The 25,922-nt window shown below is 40.7% G+C and overlaps 1 protein-coding gene across 1 annotated transcript in view; it reads left to right on the top strand.

The window, feature by feature from the left end:
- The window catches only part of LOC101167524 (NACHT, LRR and PYD domains-containing protein 12), a 35,155-nt gene extending 9,508 nt beyond the window's left edge, over positions 1-25,647 (top strand). Inside the window, exons 6-16 of the mRNA XM_078939476.1 lie at positions 1,933-2,139; positions 3,833-3,937; positions 9,717-9,795; positions 9,957-10,155; positions 10,295-12,095; positions 12,192-12,365; positions 13,054-13,227; positions 16,479-16,652; positions 22,566-22,742; positions 23,986-24,159; positions 24,468-25,647. Of these exons, the coding sequence (XP_078795602.1) occupies positions 1,933-2,139; positions 3,833-3,937; positions 9,717-9,795; positions 9,957-10,155; positions 10,295-12,095; positions 12,192-12,365; positions 13,054-13,227; positions 16,479-16,652; positions 22,566-22,742; positions 23,986-24,159; positions 24,468-24,489 (3,286 nt within the window). The 3' untranslated portion in view covers positions 24,490-25,647. The remainder of the gene's footprint in view (positions 1-1,932; positions 2,140-3,832; positions 3,938-9,716; positions 9,796-9,956; positions 10,156-10,294; positions 12,096-12,191; positions 12,366-13,053; positions 13,228-16,478; positions 16,653-22,565; positions 22,743-23,985; positions 24,160-24,467) is intronic.
- The last annotated feature ends 275 nt before the right edge of the window (positions 25,648-25,922 follow it).

Here is a 25,922-nt window from a genome sequence, read left to right as displayed (position 1 = left end):
CACTTCAAAAGTACTCCTAAATATCGCCATTTTTTATTTCACACCTTACACTATTTAAAAAGTTATTACAGCCAATATTTTATAACAATGATTTCAATGCAAACTTCCGCATTAACTTGAGCAGCTATGTTTTCCCACGCTAACTGTCTCTGTTTTGCAGATGCAGCGGTGTTGCTTTTCTTCTGGAATATGTGCTCATATTCACTGTAACTCTGCAGCAGCACGTCAAGTTCAGCTGGAGAAAAATATGCAGACCTCTTTTTTTCACGGTTGCCATGGTGACTCGTGATATCTGCGCTCCATTGATAATGGCTTCTTATAGTCGCGGTGCTCACGCTCACCTCCGAATCAGTCCACTCAGAGTTGATTGACCTAACTCGGATCAGCTTCTCTGAAACAGAAAACTCAGAGTTGTTAATCTCTCGATTGACCAACTCAGAGTTCAAGTTTAACCTCAGAGTTGGTTGAACCTCCTTTCTGAAACAGGCCCCTGGTCTTTTGGAACCAACATATCCAGAGTAAGCAAGTTCAGGCGGATTTCAGCCAGAGTTCAGGTTTAAAGTCAGGCTAGTTCAAACATGCTTCCTGGAATACCCCCCAGGTGTGTTGATAACATTTGAGTGTGTGTGTGGACAGGCTCCGCCCTTTTTGTACTACATTTGAACCTTACCATAATGATTAACAACCAGTAAACTTGTTGCTCTATGCTGCTTCATGGTCTTATCCCCCTTCCCCTCCTATTATCACCCCCTACCCCCCCTCTCTCTAGCGTCCCTCTCTCTTCTTCCCCTCTTTCCTTTTCCGTCCGGTCCAACACCAAAGATTTTCAAACATGATTGAAATTAATAAAGGTTGGCCTCAATTACAAAAGGGGTTTATTCAGACATACCTTTGGTTTGTCTGTAGATTAATAACCCCTCTTGTTAAAGTAAAATATGTCCAACACAAGAGGCCCTCAGCTCTCATCTGCCTGCCCAGCTGTTGGACAGGACAAGTTAAAAAATATAATAAAATAAAATAAACAAACAAACAAACAAAAAAACAGGTAGCTAAACTATAATCTATTGCTGGTAGGTTCTGCAGAACCTTGGCCCATTTTGCCGATAGCATTTTGGTTGATACTAAGTGCATTATCTGCCAAAAAGCACCACAAGCCACAGTTTTATGTGATACTAGCAGCAACATGGCACAGAGTTTCAGTAGTTCATGTCTCATAACAACATAGCAAGCTGCCTCTAGCTGAGATCTTCCTGTTGTTTAGTGCGTGCAGAGCTGCTCAAAGAGGCTCCGTGTTGTCTGCTGCCAACTAGTGGTCGGAGGTCTGAGTGAAAAACACTGAAAGTCAGACACTGAAAAACACTCATAAATAATTCAATCATCCTGACTGCATTATGAATGGATAGAAGTATCGCCAAATGAACTATCACAATATGTCACCAAAACGATTATGTCCAACATCCCTAGTAGAGACCCTCATGCAAAGGATTCATTAAACATTGTTAAAAATTATGGTGCCAATTTTTCAATCAATTTCTTATAAAATTCAGCCGGAAACCGTCTGGACCGGGAGCTTTCTAGAATATTTCTGCAATACCTTTTTGCAGTGCTATAAGTAGTTCAACCTTAACGGCAGCAATGTCAAGCTTTGCCTGTGTTAGGATTGGGTCAGGTGTGGCCTGTGGCTCACATGGAGTCATGGTTGTGACTTGAAGGTTGGTCTTCAGTTGTGTTTGAACAACATTGAAAGACTTTGCATTCATTCCAGACATGTTAGCTTATTTAATAAAACACTTGTGGAAAACTAAAGCTTCAAAGTGGTTTGAAACTTTAGTTTACAAACCACAGCTGGATGGAAGTAATAGTTTGATGACATGTAGAAATGTCACAGATTTTTAAAAATGAGTTTTATTAAAACAATTGTTTTTCCAACAGGATTCAAGAAAAACCTGGACCAGGACTGGCCCCAAGACCTGGATCTGAACATGAACATGAACCTGGACCTGAATCTGAACCTAGAAGTAGACCTGAAACTGAACCTGGATCTGAACCTGGATCTGGATCCAGCAGTGTTTCCGCCAGGAGTGATGAGTTAACCGATCATATTCCAGACTCCAAAGACGTCAGTTCAGTAGTGGATCAGTGAGTGTTTGTCAGAGTTTTTGGAGGCTGGATTCTAGTTCAGATGATCAACAGTTTTCAGATGAAGGACTTGAGGTCTGGTTCAGTTCTGGATCTCTCTGATCAGACTCACTTGGAGCATCATGTGTGTGATGAGATCTTTTCAGTTGAGTCTTCTGAGAGTCTCTGAGAGACATCAGAGATGTTGGAGAAGAAAACATGTTGACTGCTGACTCTGACTGACAGCAGCTCCAGTCTGATTCCAACCAAATCAGGAGAAAAGTTCCAGTTTTCTCTGGATTTTGGAGATTTTCACTTTAAAAATGTCTGAGTTTGGTTTTATAGTGTGGCTGATTTCTCCAAGTCTAAGTTGACCACGCCCACAACATGAGGGTCCAGCTGGTCACCCACAGACTTTGCTGCTTTTGTGCCCAACATTGTTGTCTGGATTGAGTCACAAATAAATAAACGGTTCATTCTGGTCAATATTTAATACTTCTCCAACGTTTTCTCTGTAATGTTTGTGGATAAAGTAGGAAGAACTAAACAGACTGGAGATATCGTGAAGAACACAGTTGTTGATGATGTCATTCTCATGGATTTCTGTGTGACCAGCATAAAAAGTGATGGAAATTCACGTTGACTACATGTTATACATGCAGCAAAGATGAACATTGGTGCAGGTAGTTTAAGGTCTTTCCAGGCTAAATGTAGTCATGTGTTTAAAGTTCAAGTCCCGTTAGCGTTCACACTCCTAGGTGTGTGAAATGTGTTCCCACTGTTGGCCCCTCCCCCGAGGGAGCAGTGAGCCGCAGACACAGCCACATTCAGGAACCATTTGGTTGTTGAACCCTGACCTTAATCATCCACAGTTGGTACTTCTCCTTGAAAAGACATTTGTTGTTAAAGCTACATTTCCAGCATTTTGGATCTTTTCTCAATCCATGAATAGAAAGTAGAAACTGAACTGATGACAATTCCAGCTGCTGTACGCCAACGTGAACTCTCATCACCGATAGCAACAGGTTGAACTTCTGCCACATTTTCTATTCAAATCTCACGTTAAACTATTTTATTTTTATGTTTTTGCATCCAAAATATTAAAATTTCATGACTTTATCAAAACTTTACAGAAGATTTCATTTTTTTCAATTGTTTTAGAAACATTTTCATTTTCCAAAACTTTTCTAGGTTTTCCCTGACGAACCCTGTTTAAAGCTGAACTTCAGATTCATTTTGTCCATAAATGACATAAAAGTCTATTTATATCCATTGCAGTCTAATAAATCTTTTAATTAGTCCAACATAGATTTTCTACTCATCAATATTGTTCTATGAGTACAAAGAGTTGATTCACGAGGACAGAAACTGAGGCTGGAAATGAATTATTATATGAATAATCATTTAAATATTTAGGGTTCAGCCTGATGTTTTTAAATACAGTCTTGTTTTAACCAAACTAATAATCTATTATCAGAAAACTAATTTGACATTTCAGATTTGTGTTTTTGTCCACAAACACATTATACCAGTAACAATACCTGCATGCAGTGTCAGACAGTTGTCAGAAGGGGGCGTTTGAACAGACTGTCTCACTGCAGATCAGTCTGTTCATGATCTGAGTTCAATAGTTCAACATGGAAGATAATCTGATCAACCTCCAGAAAACAAGAGATGAGTTTATAATGAAACACTTGTTGTTGTTTTTTGTCAGGATCCAACAGAGACCTGGATCTGGATCCAGCTGTGTTTCCTTCAAGAGTGACGGGTCAAAGTGTTTTAATCCAGACTTCAAAGACATCCATCCAGCAGTGGACCAGTGAGTGTTTGTCAGAGTTTTTGGAGGCTGGATTCTAGTTCAGATGATCAACAGTTTTCAGATGAAGGACTTGAGGTCTGGTTCAGTTCTGGATCTCTCTGATCAGACTCACTTGGAGCATCATGTGTGTGATGAGATCTTTTCAGTTGAGTCTTCTGAGAGTCTCTGAGAGACATCAGGGGGGTATTCCAGGAAGCATGTTTAAACTAGCCTGACTTTAACCCTGAACTCTGGCTGAAATCCGCCTGAACTTGCTTACCCGGGGTATGTCGGTTCCAAAAGACCGGATATGAGTTAGTGTAATTACGCTCGACTTGGTAACCCTGGGTTAATGCACGTGCACAGCAGGTACATAAAGACATTCTCAATGGATCGCCGATTTCTGGAGTCACCATGGAAACGCGTGGAAAAAAGAAAGCGCTATACTTCAGTGAGATGGAGTCTGAGGTTTTAATGACGGCGTATGAAGATTATACGTCCATCAAAAAAGTAATATGGCTGCATCATCAAAAGAAAAAGTTTCTGCTTGTAGTAAGAACAGACAAAATAAACGCACAAGTTTGTGATCTTATTTCCATTTTCCTTGTGACGCATATATTATATATATATAACTTATCCAATTTTGCCACCTTAATGAATTACTTCTATTGGTAATAATTGAGTTAAATTTAATCAACCTAATTTCTTACGTCTATAAAACTCAATAATTGTTTATACAACTCAAATGTATGTATTTATCTAACTAAATGTCATATTACTCCAATTCAATTTATATTTTTTCCATCTTAATTAATTATATTTCTTGATCTCTTATATGTTTAAATATGAGCTGGCAGATATGCTAATTTTTATAACAATAAAAAGGACGCGGAAAAAAACGAGTAAGCCCTGGCTGCAGCCTGCAGAATGGGTCAACATAGTGGAATGCTGGAACGCTGAGGAATGTGAACACGCTGTGGAATGTAAACCCCGCCCACATTGAGCCCGTGCATTTGACTCACCTTTGTCAGAGCAGTTGTGATTGCAGGAAAGGGGAAGAATCCGTGGAGCACATTTTGTGTCATTGTGAATTGTATGAGGAAGAAAGAGAAGAGAGGGATGAAAATTTGAATGGTGCAATTTTTTTTATGTATCACTCAAAAAATGATTTAAGCCCCTCTTTCATGTAACACAATAAAATTGTGTTTGTTTTATTTAAAAATATTTATTTTAAAAGAATGTATCCACATTTAATTGACCTAACACAAAATGTATTAATATTTTCCCCTATAGCTCCAGCATGCTGTTGAATGCTGTTTTCCTGTTTCTCTTTATTGTTTTTGCCGTCTCACGGCTACAATTTTTCACCTATTTTAACCATTCAACTATTAAAATGTTCAACTCCTTCGTCTAATGTAATGCCTGGTATGACTATTAGTCCTTCAAATCCTTCGACTTTTCAAAAGAAAACTTTCGTTCGTTTTTTCCACATAAAAAACGTACTGTGGCAAGAAATCGCTTCAACTCGGCTTCTCCCAGTAAGACGATAGACGACGAGCCTCATCTATGGAAATAATGAATCTATTTGTTTATACCGGCGGCCTCATGTTGTCACAGGAGTGTTAGCTCAGCAGGTTAATTAGCGGGTTCAACATACAGAGGTTCTGAATTTGAATCTAGCTTTAGACTTCTGTTGCATGATTTTTTTCTTGATAAAATTTAGTTCGACTAACTCGATTATATTTCGTTACATGGAAGAATTTTCTTTGAGGTGGGGTTACTCATATTTATTGGATGGAAATCCTGCCCACAATTAAATTGAGTTCATCCAATGAGTTATTTTTTGAGTCCGTGAGGCCAGACAGAATTTATTAACTCCCTAATACATGTACATGGAAACTTGTAAAAGGCATAAGAAGACAGGAATCACTGTATAAATTCTCTAATTCAATTAAAAAAAATTTTTATTTAGCGCAATGAAAAACAATGAAAAAGGGGATCATGAATACAAAGAATGCATTAGGAAAATACTAAACTTTAACAAAACAGACTAAACTAAACTGATATTCCTGCCCTTAGACCCCCCCCCCCCCCCCTTCACGATAAGGAAAAACTCCTTAAAAACTGGTAGGTGGCAATATTGCACATGGAAACTTGTAAAACCAAAGAAGAAGACGGGCTCAATGTGGGCGGGGTTAACATTCCACAGCGGGTTCGCATTCCTCAGCGTTCCAGCATTCCACTATGTTGTGCAATTCAGTAGGCTGCAGCCAGCGGTAGTTGAAAAAATGCACGTAGCGCACAAATTCAGTAAAGAATATTCCTCCATTGTCTTTATTATATGTACCTGTAGGGGTGCTATATAAACTCATCATCCTCTCCTTCACTCTTACTCATGGTGCAGAGACATAAGCATAGTAGGACTAAATAACTCAGCAAAACATGGCACAACACAGTAAAACAGCTAAACAACTAAACACATTTGGTCAAAAACCCACACTTAAACCAAAATCCGTCCAGACAGGCAAAGGAAATGGTATCCAACAATCCTTTGCGGTGCCGATCTAACAGCAGGACCAACGTTACACCAACTTAATTGAATTAATTTGAATGAAAGTAAAATAACTGTCTGAAAACTGCGTGTTATTTTTAAACTGACTTAACAAACAAATGATTTATCTTAACTGAAGCAAATAACTATGTTAGATAAAAGTAAAAAAGTTTCTCTTTCCAACATCCCTATGTGGTCTCATCACCCTCTCATGGTGGAAAAAGTATTATCTGAGCTTTTTCATCCACTAAATCATCTTCAAATGGACACGCCATGCTGCTTCACCTCTCTGTAAACAAACTAACCTTCAACAAAACCTGCTCCCGACCAGGTTATGTTCAGAGCATGAGTTGCCATGGTAACTTGACCTACCCTGAAACATACCTCCATTTCTGGAACCGAAAGCTGAGGTTATCAACTTCCTTAGCCTCAAACTTACCATGAGAGCTAGCATAACCTGCGTTCTGGAATACCCCCCAGATGTTGGAGAAGAAAACATGTTGACTGCTGACTCTGACTGACAGCAGCTCCAGTCTGATTCCAACCAAATCAGGAGAAAAGTTCCAGTTTTCTCTGGATTTTGGAGATTTTCTCATTGAAAATGTCTGAGTTTGGTTTCATAGTGTGGCTGATTTCTCCAAGTCTGACTAGTCCACCTGTTTCTCCTCCAGCCAGTCAGAAGGTTTTTCTCTTTTTCTAGAATCTTCCTCTCTGTAGAAAAACATCAACCAGAAATGTAGCTGCTGTTGTCCAACAGCTAAACCATGTAGATCTACATGGATTAGATCAGGTCTCAATATGCTTCAGACTAAATCTACTGTTCTGGATCTAGATTTAGTCTGCTTTAGATAAACCTCATTCTTATAATTAACTAAATACAATTTTAAAATAAATACAATTTCTGAAAGTAAATTCATCATTTAACCCTTTCATGCCTGACATTATTTCTATTTACTGCATTTTCACAACCATAGGACACACTGGGTTATAGGGCACAGTTTCAGTTATGGGGGAATTTTTTTTTTTTTTTTTTTTTTTTTACACACAAAAGATCCAACGGGTGTTCGGAGGGCACCTAAACACATACTGGTAAAACATGCATGCTAGTGTATGTTTAAAAAGGCAGTGGGAGCAAAACTGAGTTGGTTTTGATTTATTTTTCATTTTTTCAGTCATCAGTCAGCATCCAAAAATCCATCAGTGTCATTATCTTCTGTATCTAAAATGAACATCTGGGCCAAAAAACCAGCTTCCATTTCCTCATTGTCAGTCTGTCTTGTTGCCAGGCGGCTCCTCATGAATGATGCCGGCTTTTGGGAAAACTCGAAAAACAGTTCAAGCATATTATATTATCCCAGGACTCTGTAACTCGCCCAGCATCGTATCGTTACCATCGTGCTCCTGTTCTTCTTGACTCACCAGGATGTCAAAGGTCAGCGTTACTTCGTCCATGTTGGTGATGCAGCTAGATGTGTTAGTCTGCGATCTTTTCACTGCAGTGTGAGTGGAAACTGAACAGCTTTTCCTTGTAATCTGCTGGAAGTTGCTGCACCAGTCCTCGCCCAGAGATAAAGATGACGGCGTTTCATAAATTGAAAGCACCAAGATGGACCTCCTTGAAAATGTTCAATTTTCATTTCCTCTTCAAGCATTACTGCCTTCTAGGGAAGTGAATCTGAAGCATAATTAAAAATAAAAGTCAATACCAGAAATGCTTTTTCATTTTCAAAATGAAGCTGCATTTCTTCCCCAGAGGGAATCAGCCCCCACCACTGCAATATCATCTGTAAATGTATCAACAGTGTTGTTATGGTGTGTGGGTTTGCAGTTGTGGGTGTAGATCGGGGATCTAGAATTCAATTCACCTTGGAGCCACTGAAGGCAGAGTCTGGCTGAGGCTGGGCTGGAATCTCTGCGTGAACACGTTTGCGTTTTGAGATTAAACATTTTCTAAATTGCAATCAAAATGTACAGTTTTTCTTCAGCCAGAGAAACTAAATTGAGGGTAAAAGAACCTGTTCAGCTTCTGAGCCTCGGTAACAGACACATTTGATAAATATGGGTTAAATGGCGTATACTTATTTAGCGCTTTTCTACCTACAAGGCCCAAAGCGCTTTACAGTCACAGACCCATTCACACATTCACACACACATTCACATACTGTACTGCTGATGGCTCTGCTGCCGAACACTGGCGCCAACCTCCCACCAGAGGCAAGGTGGGGTTCAGTGTCTTGCCCAAGGACACTTCGACACATGGACATGCAAGGCGGAATCAATCCTGTAATTCTTTTGACCGCCCTACCGCTGCACCACAACTGCCCCTGGATATGCATATGGTGACTTGATTGGATGTAATCTAGACCAATCAGCATGAACCCTCTTGACTCTGATTGGCCGTTTGGTGGAACAAAAATATTATTAAACTGTGAGAAGTGAAGAAAAAATTAAATAAAGGGAGAAAGCGAGATATGAGACAACGCATTTGAAAAAAGTTGTCGTGAACGCAAAAATGTTTATTATGATTTTGAAAGCAAATATTTAATGTTTCATTTGCAACTTACAATGTTTTGTTCTTAAAACTGAACGTTTTGAGTGCAGTTTGGGACATTTTTATCTCTAAACTGTGACTTTTGTTCTCAATGTGTAGGCTCAAATATCACTGCATATAGAAAGACCCTAAAAGCTTTAGCAAATGTTTTTCTTTTCTTTCTTCTAAATACAAGAGTGGCTTCAAAGACCGTAATGTGCATTTGACTGCATGTAAATACGTGTGAATAGCATCAGGCTGTTTTTTCTGGGCATGATTGTTTTCACGGTTTCACAGGATTGCTGGAGACATAATTTCTGCATTCAAAAGTTGCCTCCACAGCTCAAACACCATCCAGACCCGCTCATCTGCTGCTCTGTTCTCCTGGGAGAGAGTTCTCTGTAGTCAGGCAGCTCACTATGACTTAATTTGCGATAAGTCCATACGTTGGTTTGTTGGGGAGGATGGTGTTAAACGCTGAGCTTCAGTCCACAAAGAGCATCCCTGTTAGCTCTCCTCTAGCTCTAGGTGGGACAGAGCATCATGGAGGGCTGTGGTCACAGAGTCCTCTGTGGATGTTCTGCCTCTTTAGGCAAACTGGTCAGAATCCAGACATGGGGGCAGCAGAGACATTAATGCAGCCTTTGACTCAAAGACAGTAGAGACACTTCAGTGACTCCATAGACAGAATGGATCTGATTGTTGCTGATTCTCCACAGACTGGACCAGCAGAGCTCAGAGACTCCCAGTGGTCCGTCTGTCCAGCAGCATCAAACACAGCTGGACTCCATCTTTCTGGTCTGTACATGAACAACAACTACTTTCCCATCATTCTGTCCACAGTCGTCTCCATGCTGCACTTTGGACACCAGTGGACTGTCAGTGTGTCCAACATGGAGCTGATGTTTGGCTCCATGACTTCACTCTGATTGGCTCATTCATCTGGAATTCTGTTGCAGCTGCTGGAGGACAACATTGTCACTTTTGTCAAGAAGGAGCTGAAGAAAATGAAGAAGCTTCTGAGTCACATGGAGGATGAAGAGGAGCGGGAGGATGAAGATGAAGAGCAGAGGAGCAGCAGAGAGTCACTGATGAAGATCACAGTGAACTTCCTGAGGAGAATGAAGCAGGAGGATCTGGCTGATGGACTGCAGAGCAGTAAGAGGATTTCTCTGAAGGTTTCAGCTGCTGAGAAATTAAGATTTACTGATGTCTGAACACATGGAACCACAGGGATTCAAACCCTCATCATTCAGGGCTGCAGAGAGTTGATTTACTGTTTGTTGTCTTCATTCAGGATCTGCTGCAGTTTGTCGACATGAAGTCCAATCTGGTCTGAAGAAGAAGTTCCAGTGTGTGTTTGAGGGGATGGCTAAAGCAGGAAGCCCAACCCTTCTGAATGAGATCTACACAGAGCTCTTCATCACAGAGGGAGGAAGAGGAGAGCTGAATGAAGAACATGAGGTCAGACAGATTGAAGCAGCATCCAGGAAAGCAGGCAGAGCAGAAACAAGCATCAGACAAGAAGAGCTCTTCCAACTCCCAGCTGGAAGACCAGAACCAATCAGAACCGTGATGACTAAGGGAGTGGCTGGCATCGGGAAAACAGTCTTAACACAGAAGTTCACTCTGGACTGGGCTGAAGGCAAAGCCCACCAGAACCTCCACTTCACATTTCCATTCACTTTCAGAGAGCTGAATGTGCTGAAAGAGGAGAAGTTCAGCTTGGTGGAACTTGTTCATCACTTCTTCCCTGAAACCAAACAAGCAGGAATCTGCAGCTTTGAAGACTTCCAGGTCCTCTTCATCTTTGATGGTCTGGATGAGAGTCGACTTCCTCTGGACTTCCACAAGACTCGGATCCTGAAGGACCCTAGAAAGTCCACCTCAGTGGCTGATCTGCTGACAAACCTCATCAGGGGGAATCTGCTTCCCTCTGCTCTCCTCTGGATAACCACACGACCTGCAGCAGCCAATCAGATCCCTCCAGGATATGTTGACATGGTGACAGAGGTCAGAGGGTTCAATGATCCACAGAAGGAGGAGTACTTCAGGAAGAGGTTCAGAGATGAAGAGCAGGCCAGCAGGATCATCTCCCACATCCAGAGATCCAGAAGCCTCCACATCATGTGCCACATCCCAGTCTTCTGCTGGATCACTGCTACAGTTCTGGAGGATCTGCTGAAGAGCAGAGAGGGAGGAGAGCTGCCCAAGAGCCTGACTGAGATGTACATCCACTTCCTGGTGGTTCAGGCCAAAGTCAAGAAGGTCAAGTATGATGGAGGAGCTGAGACAGATCCTCACTGGAGTCCAGAGAGCAGGAAGATGATGGAGTCTCTGGGGAAACTGGCTTTTGAGCAGCTGCAGAAAGGAAACCTGATCTTCTATGAATCCGACCTGACAGAGTGTGGCATCGATATCAGAGCAGCCTCAGTGTACTCAGGAGTGTTCACACAGGTCTTTAGAGAGGAGAGAGGTCTGTACCAGGACAAGGTCTTCTGCTTCATCCATCTGAGTGTTCAGGAGTTTCTGGCTGCTCTTCATGTCCACCTGACCTTCATCACCTCCGGACTCAACCTCATGGAGGAAGAACAACAAAAAAAGTCTTGGTTTTCTTTCTCTTTTCTTCAAAGTGGTCCAGTCCAGTTGTACCAGAGTGCTGTGGAGAAGGCCTTACAGAGTCCAAACGGACACCTGGACTTGTTCCTCCGCTTCCTCCTGGGTCTTTCACTGCAGACCAATCAGAGTCTCCTTCGAGGTCTGCTGACTCAGACAGGAAGTAGCTCACAGACCAATCAGGAAACAGTCCAGTTCATCAAGGAGAAGATCAGTGAGGATCTGTCTGCAGAGAAAAGCATCAACCTGTTCCACTGTCTGAATGAACTGAATGATGGTTCTCTAGTGAAGGAGATCCAACAGGTCCTGAGGTCAGGACGTCTCTCCACAGATAAACTGTCTCCTGCTCAGTGGTCTGCTCTGGTCTTCATCTTACTGTCATCAGAAGAAGATCTGGAAGAGTTTGACCTTTGGAAATACTCTGCTTCAGAGGAGGCTCTACTGAGGCTGCTGCCAGTGATCAAAGCCTCCAACAAAACTCTGTAAGAACTCTCAGGAAAATCACCTTCAGTCAACAAATGAATCTGAGTGGAAACATGAAAGATTCAATAACTGCTGTCTGTCTTTGTTTTCTTCAGACTGAGAAGCTGTTTCCTGTCAGAGAGAAGCTGTGAAGCTCTGTCCTCAGTTCTCAGCACTCAGTCCTCCAGACTCAGACATCTAGACATGAGTATCAACATCCTGCAGGATTCAGGAGTGAAGCTACTGTCAGCTGGACTGGAGAGTCCAGACTGTAAACTGGAGACTCTCTGGTCAGTTTCATTAAAATGTTGATTCTCTACAAGAAGTTCTGTCTGGTTTTCTCTGATTCAGGAGAAAGTGTCAGAGAGATGTCACTGAAAAAGAAACAGCAATAGATAGAAATAAACATCTGTTAAATTCAAAACCCCAGCTGGATGTAATCTGATTACCTTTTTTCTTTGATGTTTTTCCAAACCAGACTGTCATGGTGCTTTTATCGCATGTAAATTTAAATGTTTTTACTTTTTCCTTAGTTTGCCAATTATAGTTATTTATGTTTTTGAACAGCGTCATTAAAAAAATACCTGTGTTCATATTAATATTTATCAGAACAGAAAGAAATTCTGGGTTTAATCTGACCTTGTTTGGTTATTCTTCAACAAACTGAACTCTTAACTTCATAAACATCAGCAGCTGCGATGTCAAAAACATGACCAAAAAACTCACTCTAACCTGATTTTAGGTTTAAAACAAACTAAGTAACTTGTTTTAGGAGAGATATTTTGGGGATTCAGAAAGAGATTAATAAATAATGCATATTCATTTAGAGCTGTTCACAATCTTCCAGTCCAAAATTTCACCTGAAATTATCATCTGTCAGTCTGTCATCAGGGCGGGTCCCACCTGACTGAATGTATCAAGTTCCTGAACCTCCAGCTGCATCACTGCTCCTGAACACACTCTTCTGTCTGGTTGCAGGTTGGAGAACTGCAGTTTGTCAAAGACCAGCTGTGAAGTTCTGGTCTCAGCTCTGAAGAAAAACCCGTCCAATCTGACAGAACTGGACCTGAGCAGGAACAACCTGCAAGATTCAGGAGTTCTTCATCTGTGTGGTTTTCTGGAGAGTCCAGACTGCAGACTGCAGACTCTGAGGTCAGACTCCATGTTTCAGTTGTGTTCACATCAATATGATGAGTACTGATGACTGACTGATAACATCACTACATAGAATTGACCAACATTACCGTATGCTGCTGCTGACTGCACTCACTGTCACTCTGAGACTCCTTTTCCTTTTAAATTTTTCACAGAGGTACTTGCATATATCAGCAGTGCATATCTAATGTGATTTTTTTTTTCTTTTGTACTTATTCCCCCAAACATCATTACAGTAGGTGAGGAAGGGGGAGCAATAGTTTAAATATTCTCTCAATCCTCGCTAGTCTGACAATAAGCCTGTCCAAAGAGGAATGTTTTCAGTCTATCTTTGAATATAGAAACTGTGTTGGCCTTTATTCCATAAGACAGGGGCTTGGTGGCTAAATGCTCTACCTCCAACCGTACTTTTACTAATTCTAGGAACCACAAGCAGTCCTGCATTTTGCGAGCAAAGTGTTCTTATTGGATGGTAAGGGACTATGAGGTCCTTAATATAGGACGGGGCCATTCCATGTAAGGCCTTATAGGTTAACAGGAGGATCTTGAACTTGATTCTAGAATCAACTGGGAGCCAATGGAGCAAAACTAACACAGGAGTTGAAAAAAACTGTTTAGTTGGTGTGGGTCATCGAACATCTTTGGTGGGGTGCACATTCAAACACTGAACTCCCAAAACTCCACAGGCATCTTATTCATTTGAGTTGAGCTAATGAGTTGTGGATGATTTGGCCTGTAATTAAATGCAAAAACAAATGAATACAATGATACATCATCCATTGTTGGTTGAAGATAATAATAAAACATACGTCTATGATACAGCCACTTAGCTGGACATGGACTGATTGGCGGTAGGTATTTGGCTGGGATTGCTTTTTCTCCTGGTAGAGGTTGGAGGGGGTAGGGAATGCAGACTGGCTGAGTTAAGTAAGTTCCTGGCTGAGTCTCACAGGTGCTCACTATTGAGCTTATAGTGGGTGTGGCCTGCTGGTGGTGCTGGATGACAACTAGTATTTTTAACAGGAGTGATGTGACCCCCTTTGTTAGTTCCTGCTAACAATCTAGCTGCTGCATTCTGAACAAGCTGGAGACTTCTTAAGGAACTCTTGGGACACGCTGCCAACAAAGAGTTACAGTAATCTATCCTAGACGTAAAAAATGCATAGGTGAGTTTGAATGATTTAGCATCACTTTTAGATCATATATTTCTGATTTTAGTTATATTCTGCAGTTGAAAAAAAAATCAGTTTTATACAAGATATGTGAGCCTTAAATGATAAATCCTGGTCAAATAAAAAAAAAGCTCTTCAGAACTTCTCCTTTGGGCTGCAGGGTGGAACAGTGGTTAGTGCTCTTGCCTCACAGCAAGAAGGCCCCCAGCTGGGGGACATGAACCAGAACATCAACGTCATCACCTTTCCGTGTGGAGTTTGCATGTTCTCCCTGTGCATGTGTGGGTTTTCTCTGGGGACTCCTGCTTCCTCCAACCATCCAAAAACATGCTTCATAGGTTAAATGGTCACTCTAAATCAGGGGTGGGCAAACTATGGCCTGTGCGCTGGATCCGGCCCGCCTCCATTTTTGGTCCGGTCCAGTGAACAATATCAGAGACCCATGTTTTTTATTTTTATCTGGCAACAAGATCAAGACCCGCATAGAACGTGACATTTTACTTCCCCCCCGTCTGCAATCTGTGCTCCAACCTGAAACCCTCTCAAAATCTCTGTGAATCAGAACAGAGGACAGTCTTTCCTATCTATGTCGCAGTTCATCTTTCCGGGTTTAGCTCTTTCTTTTAGAGCGATCATGCTACTTTTTTTAAACAGTGCACCCTGTTCTGTGTCCTGATTGGCTGGAGACCTTGTCAATCAATCTCCTCAGTCCGTCCAGTGACTCCTGTACAGAAAGGCGGGGCACTTCAGATCAGAAATCTGTGATCCTGATCTGGACTTAATTTCTATGAATGTTTGAGAATTTAAACAAGATAAAAGTTTAAAATTGTTATGTAAAAGTGTATTTGTGGAGTGAGGAGTTTTACTGCCATAAACATGTAATCAATCTCTGTGAATTTCACTGATCACGGTTATTTTTAGAACGTAACTTCTGCAATAAACGAGGAAACTCTGTACTGGTGAAAAGGTAATGCAGAAATACGCGTAGCTGCAGCAGAAGACAAAGAAATGTGCTGTTTTTCATAATTACTGGATGAGAAACAGATGTGCAGGACACAACTTTGTGGAGCTGCAGCCCTCAAAGTCTCAGCTAGACGGGAGAGGATCCACTGTTTATTGTTTTATTTTTTAATGTATCATTATATTCTCCTCTGCAACGATGAAACTTCACTTTGGGATTCTGCACTTAAATATTGCTTTTTTCTGTCATTTCTCTCTCATCAAATGTGCCATTAACTATCTAAACTAGTTCAGCAGCAGTCCTGGTTGTGAGTTTTTCAGGGCCAAACTGGTAATCCCAGTTTTTTTTTCAATCTGGACTCATTGTGTATTTCTCTTTAACACAGAGGAGGGTTTTCTGTCTAGGATTCTGTCTAATTTAGCTTTTCTGTCTGAAAATTCTTCAATGTCTCTTTTAAAAGTTTTCATGAATCAGTAACTTTTTTTTCTTGAATATTCATCCTCTGTAAAATATCTGCAGCGGATTTAAACTTTGTTCACTTGATTTTGTGTTGGATGCATTAAAATGTAATCAAGATGTTCCAATGAAAGTTTATTTTTACCCATAATTAAAAATGACATCAAATTCATAATGTATAATTCACTTGACAATGTGATGATGTCATTTGAAAATGCATTTACAATGTAGGAATAAAGATGAAGAAATACAAGTTTATATAAAGTATTTCCAATACAATTTAATCTGATATTTTTGAAATCAAAGCTTTAAATCGAAGCAAACTCAATTAGATTTTAAATTGTTGTGTTTTTTGCTTCCATGATTTAAATGAAAATTAATTTAACAATTGTCAGTTCCACTTCATTTAAAGTCATTTAAAATCTTTTGTATTTTCATTTACCTTCAAGTCTTTGGGTAAAAGTCCAAAAGAAATTCCTAAACAGCCCCACCCCCAAACATAATGCATTTTTCATTGCGGTTTTTCAGCCCAATATTTCACCTGACATTGTCATCTGTCAGTGTCTCATCAGGGCGGTTCCCACCTGACTGAATGGACCAAGTTCCTGCACGTCCAGCTGCATCACTGCTCCTGAACACACTTTTCTGTCTGATTGCAGGTTGGAGAGCTGCAGTTTGTCAAAGATCAGCTGTGAAGATCTGGTCTCAGCTCTGAAGAAAAACTCGTCTAATCTGACAGAACTGGACCTCAGCGTGAACAACCTGCAGGATTCAGGAGTTCGTCATCTCTGTGGTTTTCTGGAGAGTCCAGACTGCAGACTGCAGACTCTGAGGTCAGACTCCATGTTTCAGTTTTGTTCAGATCAATATGATGACAACAGATGACTGAATGATGACTGCAGAAAGATGACTGCCCCCCCATTCCCACATTACCGTATGCTGCTGCTGACTGCACTCACTGTGATTCTTAATTATTTTTTCATAGAGGTATTCACATCTATAAGATGTGCACAATTCATGTGATATTTGCATGTCCAGCTGTCGTGTCAGGACTTTAATACACAGATAACTAGCTGGGACAGACTACATTCACACTGCAGGGCTTAATGCTCAATTCCAATTTTTTGAAAAAATTAGATTTTTTTGCAAGGCTGTTCACAGTTCTAATTAAATGTGAAATTTTGTGATATCCTGTGTGACCGTGAAATGACCCAGAAGTGACCCGCATGCACAGAAGAGTACTCAACGGGGAACGACGTCCCTCATTGTTTAACGTTAACAATGGATGTCAACAACAGTGTTGTCAACAGCGGAGCTCTTTTTGCATTATTACATTTATTTTCTCAAAGGATCCAGCACAATAACAATCTTCTCCTTTTAAGAAGTAAAATTAAAAAGGAGGATAGCAAGGTTGTTGGCCATGGCATTTTGTGGAGCAGTGTTAGCAACGTCGGCACAGAGAAACATGTGGGTGCGGAGTCGCTGCAGGACCTGGACTCTCCTCCTCAGGCTCCTCTTGGCCAAAGCAGCTGTCCAACAGTTCTAGTGGCTGAACGCTGGGCTTATCCCCAAAATGCGGTCCAGCTCTTCGTAAAATGGACAGGTGATACGTTGATGGCCACTTCGTTTGTTCCAGTCTTTAACTCCTTGTATTTGGCTCGGAGGGTTTTTATTTTTTGCTGGCATTGGAGCCAGAATTATGTCTTTTCGTTTTGCTGCTCCAAATGATTGGAACTTTGTCAAAACATACTGCATACGGAAACTCTGATTCTCTGAAACATGATTTACAATTGTCGATTCAATTTTCTGCAAGAACCTGCGTGACTCAGGATTTCATCTGTGTGGTTTTCTGGAGAGTCCAGACTGACATGACCACATAATGATGACCGAACACACACACACACACACACTCCCACATTACCGCATACTGCTGCTGACTTCATTTGCTGTGACTCTGAGGCTCCGTTTGTTTTGTTTCTTTCACTCACGTATATCAGGTTTGCGCAAATCATGTGATATTTTTATTAGAAATGAGAAGGAGCTTGTCAGAGCCTTTATGTGAAGAGTGAAACTCAGGCATGGGAAGAAAAAAAGAACAAAATATGGTTCACAGACAATCGCCACTCGATTCCTATTGTTTTATGTTAATAATCCGTTGAAAAGCTTCCATTTGTTCTCTACAAAACATCTGTGTAAGATTAGGAATGTCAGTGAACTCTGAATCTGTCTCCTACAAAAAGGACTGAAACTGCTGGTGATTCAAACCTTTAGCTTAGATCAAGTTTCCAGTTTGTGTTCCAGAGCTCATTCTATTGTCCATATAGTGCTCCCTGGTGGAAGATGTAGTGATCTGCTGTTAACTCACCTGGGGGGTATTCCAGAAAGCAGCTTGTGCTAGTTACCGCAGTAAGTTTGAGTCTAAGGAAGTGGATAACCTCAGCTTTCGGTTCCAAATATGGAGGTATGTTTCAGGGTAGGTCAAGTTGCCATAGCAACTCATGCTCTGAACATAACCTGGTCTGGAGCAGGTTTAGTTGAAGGTTAGTTTGTTTACAGAGAGGTGAAGCAGCATGGCGTGTCCATTTGAAGATGATTTAGTGGATAAAGAAGCTCAGATAATACTTTTTCCACCATGAGAGGGTGATAAGACCACGTTTGGATGTTATAAAGAAACATTTTAACTTTGATCTAACTTAATTATTTACTTCAGTTAAGATAAATCATTTTTTTTAGTTAGGTCAGCTTAAAATAACACGTAGTTTTCAGACAGTTATTTTACTTTCATTCAAATTAGTTCAATTAAGTAGATGTAACTTTGGTGCTGCTTTTAGATCGTCACTGCAAGGGTTTTGTGGGATACCATTCCCTTTGCTTGTCTGGATGAATTTGGGTTTAAATGTGAGTTTTTGACCAAATGTGTTTAGTTGTTTAGCTGTTTTACTGTGTATTGTGTATAGTAAAACAGCTGTGTACAGCTGTTTTATTGTGTACTGTGTGTTATTTTGTCCTGTTGTGTTGAATTATTTCTGCACCATGAGTGAGAGGGAGGGAGAGGAGGATGACTTTATTTAGCACCCCTACTGGTTAGTTTTGCAACATTAAGGTCAGAGAAAATGTACGAGACATTGAGTTTCATATTGCAAATCCATATTGTTTCATTCATTTCATTGTTATAAAAATGAGAATATCTGCAGGCTAGAACTTAGACATATGAGAGTTCAAGAAGTACAATAAATTAAGATGGAAAAACATTTAATTGAATTGGAGTAATATGACATTTAGTTAGATAAATGTGTAAATTTGTGTTGTATAAAAAAATATTGAGTTGGATAGACATAAGAAAGACATTGAAGTAACTTTTCTGACGAAAAAGTGAAGTACATTAATTGGTAACAAGTAATTGAGTTAAATTTATTCAACCCAATTTTTTATGTTCAAGAAGGCAACTTCTTGAACATGGCACTAACATGTCAGAGATGTACTTTGGTGCTCGGCCATGGAGAGACTTGTACAGACTTGGAGAGCAGCTTTGAAGTCTATTCTTTGTGGTACAGGGAGCCAGTGCAGAGACCTGAGCACAGGACTAATGTGATCATACTTCCTGGTTCTGATCAACACTCGAGCAGCAGCAATCTGGATGTACTGAAGCTGTTTTACAGCTCGTTTGGAGAGGCCGGTGAGCAGGCCGTTACAGTAGTCTAACTTACTGGAGACAAATGCATGAATAAGTATCTCCAGGTCTGGCTTTGACACTATGTTTTTGATTTTGGCAATGTTTTTCAGATGGTAAAATGCTGCTGATGTTACTGACTTGATATGGCTGTTAAAGTTCAGGTCAGAGTCCATGATTACCCCTAGATTTCTGACTTGATTTGAGGGTTTAAGAGAAGTTTCCGGTTCCGGGGTTAAGGCAGGACGCGTGGTCGCGGCTCTCTGCGGATACTATCTTCAAATTACTTAAGAAGTTGATTTTCTCCAAAAAGAGAGCTGACCATGCCCCCGAAGAAACCCCAGGAATATGAAGAGCTCAAAAAATCTCTTGACATTATTCAAGAAACGCTGAAAAGTTTTATGGATCAAGTGTCGGCTAAACTAACGCCACTATGGGAGATGATGGAAGAGTTCCGAAGATTTCGGGCTCAAAACGAGCAGGGAGAAAACCGGGTCGAGATTCTGGAGAAAAGACTGGACGATGTGGAACAGCAAGTAAGGATGAATAATGTCATTCTCACTGGAGTACCAATCAAGCCTCGAGCGAAGCTGAATTCAGCTGGAGCTAGCGCTGCTAATACGGAGATCGACGCGTCGCTGGAGCAGCAAATACATTCATTTCTCACATCTAAAGGGATTTCCCTGGATCTCAATACCATCGAGACCTGCCACCTGCTCCCCAGGAGAAAGGAGACGGATAAACCAGCGATCCTCATCAGGTTTGTGAATCACAAACACAAGCTAGCTCTGATGAATCAACGCAAAAACCTGAAAGGTTCGGCTGCTTATCTGAACGACCATCTGACCAGGAGGAATGCTGAAATCTCAAAACATGCACGGCTTCTCAGGAAGCGTAAGCAGATTGAGAACACTTGGGTTAAAGGCTGCAGGATTTATGTCAAACCGCTCGGTCCAGAGGACCGCACCAAGGTTATGGTTGTGAACACCATGAAGGACTTTGAGAAGTGTTTGATCACGGTCGTCTGAATCAACGTGGAGTAATAAATCAAAGAGCCAAATAATTTCAAGAAATATGACACCTGGAATCTTCACTTTCTCCATAAGTCTGACGTCACCTGAATAACAGCAGAGAGTTCTGACCTGCAGACAATTTGACCTCAACTTTCACCGTCGCTGATATCAGCTGAAGAAGGATATGGACCTGAATCTAATGTCTGCAGTCATAACATCGAAGAGAACTATTAACTGTTTTGAACCCAGAAGATCAGCTGTTATCAGTAAAAGAAGAAATACCAACCTTGGACAATCGACAGATTGTGGACCCTTTTTATTTTTTTCCTTTCAGCATTACCTTATTATTAAAAAAAAAAAAAAAAAAAAAAAATTTAAAAAAGTAAAACAAATGATTAATCACTTATTGAAAATTGTTAAATTGATTGACTTTTGATGATATTACTTCACTAGCTCCTAAAATTGATAAAATGATTCAAAAATCTTTCCTAATGTAGCATAATTTTGCACATGTTTTTAACTTTTGATACTTGATGAAATTTTGCTATGATAACTCCTGAAACAGTGTTGTGTCTATTTTACTGGTATAGTATTATGTTTTAAAGCATATGAATGACTTTTAAAAGTAACATAATTTGCATATATTTCAAATGCTGCATTTGCCATGTTGATTTCTAAAGTTATTTTTGACGTAGTACTTAAGTAATTTCATCTTTGGCACGTGCTTTATTGATACCTTATGATTCTTAATTCTGTCTGATTCTGTCTTCTGTCTTCAAGCAATTTTTATTAATTATGTCTAATTATCCTAAGTTTGATTAGTTACTGTATGAATGTATAACTGATGATTATATTGCTTTTGTGTGTATTACTCCTATTTGATTGCTTGAAATAAACCATTTCAAACCAAATTTCAAACCAAGAGACAGAGAATGAAGGTAGCTGCTGACACTTTCTCTTTGTTTCTGTGGGCCAAAAGTAATAACTCCGGTCTTGTTTGAGTTTAACTGGAGAAAGTTGTTCTGCATCCACGTGCTGATCTGTTGGAGGCAGTGGCTGAGTGAATCCACCGGCCCATATTCACCTGTTGTCAGTAACACATAGATCTGAGTATCATCTGCATAGTTATGAACATAAAGTTTTTTATTTCCTTATCATTTAACAATGTTTTTTAACAAAATATTTTACTTTATACATTTACAACTTGAAAAGTAAAATACATGAAAAAAGAAGTTATTTAAAGAAAACTAAACAGCAATGTTTTGACATATTGTGTCATGATGTAAATATAAAACAAAGTAAGTAAATGTTTGAGTTCATAGAATCATCCCACAGAAATTATCTGCGTCAACTCCTGCAGTGAAAGCTGCGTCTAAATCTGACACCCGTGTTTCCATCTTTGACAGATTTTTAAATCAAAGCCCCTCCCCCGCCTCTCTACCTGCTTTTCCACTCTACCTGTTCACCTGTTAGCATCCTCTGCAGCTGAGAGTCGTTTTTTCTCGTGCCCCTCCAGTGTACAGAGAGTATACAAATACGGTCATCATAGCAGCAGGTTGACACAATAGTCAGGGTTATTAATCTTCAGACAAACCAGAGGTATGTCTGAATAAACCCCTTTTGTAATTGAGGCCAAACTTTATTCATTTTAATCATATTTGAAAATCTGTCTTGTTGGACCGGACAACAAGACAGTTAACTGTCAAATGTACAGTTAACTATTTGAACTAGTTCAGATTGTGGTTCCTTAATTTAGATGAAACTTCATTTTACAACTGTAAATTCTTCAATGTCTCAATTAAAAGTTTTCATGAATCAGCAAATATGTTTTGTTGAATCTTCATCCTCAAAAATATCTGCAGGAGGTTTGAACTTTCTTTGTTCATTTAATTGTGTTACATTTTTAATTTAAAGGTCATAACTATTTTTTAGCCCAAAATTTCACCTGAAATTATCATCTGTCAGTCTGTCATCACGGCGGGTCCCACCTGACTGAATGGACCAAGTTCCTGGACCTCCAGCTGCATCACTGCTCCTGAACATACTTTTCTGTCTGATCGCAGATTGCAGAACTGCAGTTTGTCAAAGATCAGCTGTAAAGTTCTGGTCTCAGCTCTGAAGAAAAACCCGTCCAATCTGACAGAACTGGACCTGAGCGTGAACCAGAACCTGCAGGATTCAGGAGTTCGTCATCTGTGTGGTTTTCTGGAGAGTCCAGACTGCAGACTGCAGACTCTGAGGTCAGACTCCATGTTTCAGTTGTGTTCAGATTAATATGATGACAAAGTTGTGTTGACCCACAGTGAGCAGAAATGTCCAGATTCTGATCTGCTGCAGCATCTTCCTGCAGCTGCTTGTTCTCTTCAAAGTTCTGCAGAACAACTTCTTCTTGTCTTCCTGCAGCTGCTTGTTTCAAAGCTGTCTGCTGACATTTGTGCTCCACAAAGTTCTGCTTGCAGCCATCAGCTCTTCTTTGTGTCTTTGCTCCAACAGACTCCTTTAAAGCCTGTGCAGAAGAAGCAGCCGTGCACGCTCACATGCACTCTGAGTCCTGCTGCTGTGTTTCAGCAGATGCAGCTGAGAGTCCAGCGGCTGATGTTTGTGAGCAGACAGTGACAGAGTCCTGCTGCAGCTGGATGCTGCTCTGACAGACACATCCTCCACAAACATCCTCACCTTTTCATCCACAAACATCATCACATCATCCATCAAAGCTCCCAGCAGCTTCTGACTCTTCATTCAGAGCTGAAGTCATGCTTGATCAGGGATCAATGTCCAACATTTGCTGGTGACTCTTCCTCATCACTTCCTTCTTCTCTCTGCTTTGATCTGTTGGATCTGAAAGTCTCTGCTTGAAGGGCTGCAGCAGAGAAGGACTGGAAGATCATCTCCTGAAAACTGGGATGAAGACTTTCCAGCATCCTGCTGCTGAAATTCTCCCATGATTCAGTGCTGTTTGGAGTAGAGCTGAGCAGAAAGAGGAAGTGGACTTTTTCTGCTGTTGCTGCAGAAACATCAGTTGGTTTGGATGCAGCCACAGGCTGATGTTTGACTTTCTCACATGGGGAGGCCGTAATGCAGCAGTAGGGTGGTCGACCCATGATTGTAAGATTGCAGGTTCGATTCCCGCCTTGCACACCCATGAGTCATTGTGTCCATGGGTAAGACACTGAACCCCACCTTGCCTCTGGTTGGCACCAGTGTTCAGCAGCAGAGTGTGTGAATGTGTGTGTGCATGGGTGAATAGGTTAAAAGCGATTTGGGCCTTGTAGGTGGAAAAGCGCTAAATAAGTATACGCCATTTACGCCACATCTGGACTTCTTTCCTGAAGCAGCTGCATGTTGTCCTGAATGTTCCTGAATGTTTTTCTTCTCTTCTTCTGCTGGACTCTTCTGATCTGCTGCTGTTGCTTCACATATTTGGACTTTGAAATGAAAAACATGAACTTTGTCTTTAAACTCAACTCTTTGTTCTGGATTCAGGTTTAGGAGCTGCAGTTTGTCAAAGACCAGCTGTGCTGCTCTGGTCTCAGCTCTGAAGTCCAACCCGTCCCACCTGTCAGAACTGGACCTGAGCTTCAACAACCTTCAGTCTTCAGATGTTCAGCAGCTCCAGGATCTGGTGAAGAGTCCCAACTCCAAACTACAGACTCTGAGGTCAGTAGAGGGTTGGAGTCAGTCCAGCTGCTTCCAGATGTTTGGTCCTAAAGTTAGTCTGAGAGCAAAGATGCAGAGTTTCCTGTGAAGCTGCAGCTTCTCAGTGAAGCTCTGAGGAGAATGATGACAGGCTTCAGGACAACAGTCAGCCAATCAGAGCAGCAGAAGCTCCAACAGGTGAAGATGACAGGAAGCTGCTGCTCTGAACAGGACTGAAGCTCCTGCTGCTCTTTCTGCTGCTGTGCTGCATCACTGACTGACAGACCAGTATCAGGAGACACTCCATCTATGTTTTTTTCTCTTTGCAGGTGGAAGGACTATAGAGTCTGATGTTCCTCCTGGAGGAGCAGAGAGGAGCAGCAGCAGCTGGTCTGCAGAGATGTTGTGACTGGACGGTGTTCCTGGGAGGTGGAGAGCAGAGTGATGGAGGAATCAGAGGAAGTGGAGATGAGTGTCAGAGCTGCAGCAGGAACTGATCTGATATCAGCTTCACTGTCTCTCTCAGCATCAAGTGAACAGTTATTGTGCCGCAGCTCCCCCGGTGGACTGATGGAGAACTACACTTCCTCTTCTCATTCTAACTTGGAGTGTTGATCAGTTGGATTCAGATGTTCAACAGTTCCAGAATCTGGATTAGTCATGAATCGATTGGAAAATTTAAATACATGCTTAAACATCTACATCCACATAAATATTTCATTTGTAATAACTCACAATCAACAGACATTTAACACTTAACATTTAACACACTAGATTTAAGACACATTTAAGACATTAAACATCAGGTTTGTCAAAAGGATAAATAATTGCTTCAAAAAGAAGGGAGAAAGCAAACACATAATCCCAATCCCATCATGCTCAACTGAACTTTGTATTTTATATTTTTCCATTTGGATCCGGTTCTTAACATCTGATAAGTTATTTATATTTTACCATCACAAACGCAGATCATAAAAAATAATAATAATAAAATCAAATGACAAAAATTAAATGCATATAATTATGTCAGAAGGCCTAACATTACTTCAGAAATCACAACATATTACAAATTACGTAATAAAATGATTAATATTTGGGAAATTATTACTTAAGTAAATTGTATTAATCAGTAATCCATTTTATTATAGAGTATGACTTACCATAGAGTGAGCAGTGTCTCAGTTTTTAAAGCTGGGAAAAATAATTAACATCTTGATTTCAAAACCATCAATAACATTCCAGGCTACCACTTCCTGTAAACAAATCTACCAACAAGCATTTGCTCTAAATCACTGTTCAATGACTCACCGTCACAGCTGAACCAGAAAACCCAAGAAAACCAGAACCAGACTAAACCAAAACCATTTCCATCCCATTTGTGGTCAGCTTACATTGACTTCGCCCCCCCTCCCTGACACCCGGAAAAATGTTTTTTCTTGCCCATACGTGTCGACATGTGTCGAGTAGTTTGTCCTGTTCTCTTTTCTCATTAAAAACTTTACCAATCAGGCCCTATCTCCTCTCCTTCCACACTGAGACCTTGTAAAATACATGTTTTATGTAATGGATGGTGTTTTGTTTTTGTACCTCAAAAAGTAAAAGTAAATTGTCGTAGTTTGTGGGGAAGATGGACTTCGGTATCATCTCTGGTACCAATGTAAGCTGTCACGTGGACACATCACTTTGAATACAAAATAAGTTTTATTTTGAAGCAGCTGCTGGTCAGAGAACCGCCTTCAAACTACAGACCTACAGTTCTTCATCAGGGTCTTTCAGGAGCAGCA

Source organism: Oryzias latipes, chromosome 2 (assembly GCF_053564925.1).
Source record: "Oryzias latipes strain Hd-rR chromosome 2, Olatipes_Hd-rR_3.1".
Lineage (NCBI taxonomy): Eukaryota > Metazoa > Chordata > Actinopteri > Beloniformes > Adrianichthyidae > Oryzias > Oryzias latipes.
This window is presented reverse-complemented; position numbering and strand designations above follow the sequence as displayed.